The 5066-nt window shown below is 49.7% G+C and overlaps 1 protein-coding gene across 1 annotated transcript; it reads left to right on the plus strand.

The window, feature by feature from the left end:
• The first annotated feature begins 312 nt into the window (after positions 1–312).
• EZHIP (EZH inhibitory protein) lies at positions 313–2481 on the plus strand. Its single transcript, XM_077752231.1, has 2 exons — positions 313–387; positions 937–2481. Exons 1-2 carry the CDS (start codon positions 342–344, stop codon positions 2157–2159), a joined length of 1269 nt encoding a protein of 422 aa, XP_077608357.1. The 5' UTR covers positions 313–341; the 3' UTR covers positions 2160–2481.
• Positions 2482–5066: the final 2585 nt, after the last annotated feature.

The raw sequence follows: 5066 nt of genomic DNA on the forward strand, positions 1-5066 counted from the left end.
AAAACGCGCGCTTGTACACACACACACTCGAAACACGCTCTTGTACACACACACACACACACACACACACACACACACACACGCCCAGGTATGGATGGAAATTCACATCCGGGTACTAGCAGCAAAAGACTCCAGAACCGCGGAGCACATTTTCAGGTTTGGCGCCAGACAGAGCCAGGTTGGCCCGCTTCCCTAGACGAGAGCCACGTGATACCAGCCAACCAATCAGAAGCAGAGCTCCGATTCGGGTCCGCCTACCATCCTCACTCCTTCAGCCGGAGCTCTAGCTAGACGGTGTCTGAGGCTAACGCTCTTGCGTCTCTGAGGGAGAACCTGGCATCATGGTCCCTCTATCGTCCAAGGAGAAGGCACAGAAGCAAAAGCAGGGTGAGATGCCCACAGGGCCCAAGAATGAGATCTCCCCTGCCCCTGGCGATGCCCACAGGACAGGCAACCCCGATCCCAATGCCGATTCCCCCAGATTGAGCGATCTATCTCCGTTGGGGGGTGGCGCCCCACACAGCGGTCCTGGCTGGCTTGGGCGCCATTTTGAGCACCAGCGAGTATCTGGGGCTGCCCTCCGCGGGCCGTGAGGGAGCGTGAAGACCTCCAGGGCGGTCGCGGTCCCTAATGAGAGCTGAGATGTGTGGTGCCGGAGACGTGCCAGAGTCTCCGGGCCTCACATGCTGGCGGCGTGGCCGTCATGGGATGAGCCCTGAGGGACGCCAGCCAGGCCGGCAGCCACCCCACCCCCACCCGCGACCACGAGTCAGAGTTCGGGGAACTGCCGTGGGAGGGAGCAGCCCGGGGGAATAGGCGTGGGAGGGAGCAGCCCAGTGGCAAGGAGGCTGCCCAGGTTCAGAAGCCTCCACGGCGCGCTGTTTCCTGGGTTTCCCAGGCCTTAGTGCCCCGTGTCCTTGCCGCCATTTTCTCCAGGGTCTCAGCCTAGCGGTCGCCGCCATTCTCGGGCTTCTTCGTGGGGTAACGAGTCCCGGCCGGGTCCTGCCCTCCGGAGTCAGGCCAGAGCAGCAGGCCCAGTTCTCCGCAGTCAAGCAGCCAGGCCAGGCCCTGCAGTCTTCAATGGCCGTGCCCCACCGCCAGGTCCCGCCTTCCCCAGCCATGCTTCCAGGTTGGGCACTGCTTTTTGCAGTCGTTCACGTGCACCAGGCCCTGCCTTCCGAGGTAGTGCTTCCGTGCCAGGCCGTTCTCTCCCGGTTCGCCACTTATCCACACCAGGCCCTGCTGCCGCAAGGNAGTCCGCCACCGGTCCAGCTCCTCGCCGCCGTGAGTCCGCCACCGGTCCAGCTCCTCGCCGCCGTGAGTCCGCCACCGGTCCAGCTCCTCGCCGCCGTGAGTCCGCCACCGGTCCAGCTCCTCGCCGCCGTGAGTCCGCCACCGGTCCAGCTCCCCGCAGCCGTGCAACCGCGCCTGGCTCAGCTCACCGCCGCCGTGCATCCGCGCCGGGCCCTGCCCCTAGCTCTGCTTCCCGTGGCGGTGCATCTGGGCCAAGCCCTGCTCACCGCCGCCGTGCATCCGCGCCGGGCCCTGCCCCTAGCTCTGCTTCCCGTGGCCGTGCATCTAGGCCAAGCTCTGGTCTCTGCAGCCGTGCATCCGGATCAGGCCCTGCCCTCCAAAGCAGAGCCAATCCGCTAGGCCCTGCCCTCCGCAATGGCTGCACAACTCCAGGCCATGACCTCCCGAGCCACCCTACCCAGAGGTCATACCGTAGAAGCCGCCCGTCTCTGCCTGTGCCTACTGGCCTGAATCCTTCTCCCGGGTTGGCCTCAGGAGAGCTTGTGTCCCAGAGCAACTCAGGCTCTCCTGATGTATCAAACCGTGATTCCCAGCCCCGTTGGCATGCAGTCCGTATGCGGGCCTCCTCTCCCTCACCTCCTGGTAGGCTCTTTCCTTTCTATGAGCCGCAAGAGGAGAGCTCCTCCTCTTCCTCCTGCTCCTCTTCCTTTTCCTCCTCCAAAAATTGTTTTGACCAATGCTCTTCTTCCCCTAAGTTTTGTGGCGTGGCCTCAGTCTCCACTCCTAGTCCTGCAAGGCTGAGGCGTGCCTTGCTGCCAGAGTTTGAAGCCCTGAGCCCTCTCTCTTCAGGAGAGCAGGAGAAAATAGGGAATGAGCCTTCCCCCACTACACACCCTGGGGTGTGAGCTACCTTGATATACTCCTAAAACCACAAAAGGAATTATGCACCCACTGACCTGAAGGGTCTGCAGTTTCCTTTGAGGTTTACAAGTGTTCTAGCTATTAACCGACATTATGAGAAATTTTGTTGCATTTTGGTGAGTAGTTTTGAAGCCTCTCCTTCCCATAACAGCACTACCTAGCACTTATCTGCTGTTGGCCCTTAATTTCAGGCCTGCTTTTTCCTCAAAAAGGCCTCCCTTTGCCCCTGAGTTGAGATTGCCTTTTTCCAAGTTACGTTTATAGAATGAAATTTTTGAATGAATAAAATAAAAATGTTTGACTTCATTTTTAAGATGTGTTTTTTTTTGTCCAAAAAACTGTTATTCCTTGTTGATTTAGAGGATTAAAGACATTTGTTAGCATGCTAGCAGAACTCTGGAAGTGAGAGAGAATAAAATACTATCCTAGCAATCATTTATTTCTGCTATCTAAAATGGAATTTTATCCAGGAAATTCCCATTTATACGCTATATACCTTCTTAGCATAGGTGATTTGCAAACTTGGACAAGAAAAGGGGGCAGGGTTCAACCCAAGAAGGGGTGATGGAGATATCCAAGGTCAGGAAGGAGACAGGATATGATTATGTGGTGTGTGTGTGTATTGGGGGAATATTTCCTCCTAAAATGGGAGTAGGAGTGCTGAAAGGAAGCCTCAGGAAGGAGGAGAACAGCAGGAGTCAGGAGCAGCAAGGGAGGAAGGTCTCAGTTTGTAGAAGAGGAAATAATTGAAGTGTTGGGAAAGGGGACTCCTGAGGTCTGTGTGGGGAAGGGGAAGGTCTTGTAGGGCTATTCAAGGTTAATGATGTGAAAATGGTTAGTGAAAAAATGTGTTAATGGATAATCACATTTTAAAAAACAATTATGAGTAAATTTGTGACCAGGTATGAGAGGGTGTGTGTATGTAGACATATTAGGAAAAAACTGGATGGACATGCTCCACCATTCTGTAAACGGTATATATATCCAGTTTTTGGAATAACTGATATGATCTTTTATGTGCTACATTTTATACCTCTATCATATTGCTAGTTTTGTAATGAAACTCAGCTGTTTTTCAAGAAGTTAAGTTGTGAAATTAGTGGGAGAATACATTAAAGGAATGAAGTGAAAAAAATAATAAGCCCAATCAGTAAAAGGAACTCCATCTTACTACTTTGCCATATTTCTCCTCTTTGCTTTTCTGCTATATGCCCAATAGTAGCATAGACCTGGCCAAAAAGGGCCATCTTCCTGGAACACACATTTTAGAGGTTCTTGCCTAGGCCTTCTTCATGCTGTATTCAGATCATAGAGCTAGCAATCCTCAGGAACGATGGGATGAGCCCACCAGGTCCCAACACCCTGCAATTATTGTAGAAAATGTTTTAGGTTCCCTCATTCCCCAAGGCTGTTTCAGATTCTATAGGGCCCTAAGGGAGAGGTCTGAGTCTATGGTATACATACTCTTAGGCCCAAAAGGTTACCAAGAGGCCACTGTTTGTAAAAGGAAAGGGTATACAAAGCTTGATGCTATAGGCTGAGGTATTCTTGTGGTTAGGTGTAAGACACATCTTGATGTAGTACATAGCTGGCAATGGAAAGAGAACAAGGACATGGGCCAATGGCCTTAATTTGTACTTTTGCCTAAGACACACTACAAATGTTAGTGACTGGCTTGTGTGTATAATTAGCTTTCTAGCCCAGCCCCAGAGAATTAGAGACATCCAGGGATATATATCTAGGAACCCACACCTTGTCCCTGGAGGTGGCTATGACCACAAAACACCCCCTATTTATCTAAGATGTTGGGGGGAAGCATTAGTTCAGGTCCTAGGTCTGGTTTCTTCCTACAGTGAGCCAGCATTCAGTGGGTTGAATCAGAGATGCCACTACCTATTGCATACTAGTGTTTTAATGGATCTCCTGGGCATTTGATCTGCTGGGGAGTGGACCTTAATCCAATATTGTTTTAAGCTGGTGAATCAAAATATTGTATTCCCACCCATTCCCTTGTACTCCAGTCATGTATATCCAGCTACCTAATTGACTTTTCCATTTCAAATGGCTAAAAAGCATATCAAACTTCAGTAATAGGGAGTTATGTCCCGTAGAAAAATAATGCTAAGATGTGCCATCACTTCCTTTTCCTCCTGCACAGATACTGGTACCATGTAGGTAATATGACTGGTGGTGATTTGTCCTCATCTACTTGAATTTTGAGGTTTTAAGGGATGTCTTGTAACCCAGATTTTTTGTTAAATATTATCTGTTCATTTTGCTTTTCTCTCTATTTGCTCTGTTTTTATATGTTTGGAGAGATTGAAAAACTATATAGCCACTACTGCCACCATCTTCCTAGAACCTCTACCACCAAGTGTCCTTACTCCTTGAAAAATATGCCACCTCCTCCTTAGGTATTGCTGCAATGTCTACTGATAACAAAGTTTACAGTCACCCCCTTGGTAGCTCTCAAAAGAACACAATGGGAATTATCATCTGTACTAAACTGGAGTAAAAGGAAAAAAGGTTTAAATTTAGGAATCAGAACAGAAACCTATTGGGCATGCCACTAAAAATCTTTAGAACTAAAGGAAATATTTTTGGGGAACACATTTCAAAAACTTTTACTTTATTATCTTACTTTGTTGATTCACAAACTGGTTCCTGTATACAGAAGGCAAAGAGAAACTGAAGAATGAAGAAGACCACTCCAGATTGATAAGTGGCAGCCTTAATGAGCAAGGGAACATACATATGAGGCTTGTCTTGGGTGGCTGAGTATATCTCCTCAGCTGCCAACAGGAATCTTAATAGTTTATATAGAGGCCTGAAATGGGTTCAGTCACATATACTGATCAGATGGTCTCAATAACACATTGCTCTTTAGGGCT

This window comes from Crocuta crocuta, unplaced genomic scaffold, assembly GCF_008692635.1.
Source record: "Crocuta crocuta isolate KB4526 unplaced genomic scaffold, BGI_CrCroc_1.0 scaffold1351, whole genome shotgun sequence".
Classification (NCBI taxonomy): domain Eukaryota; kingdom Metazoa; phylum Chordata; class Mammalia; order Carnivora; family Hyaenidae; genus Crocuta; species Crocuta crocuta.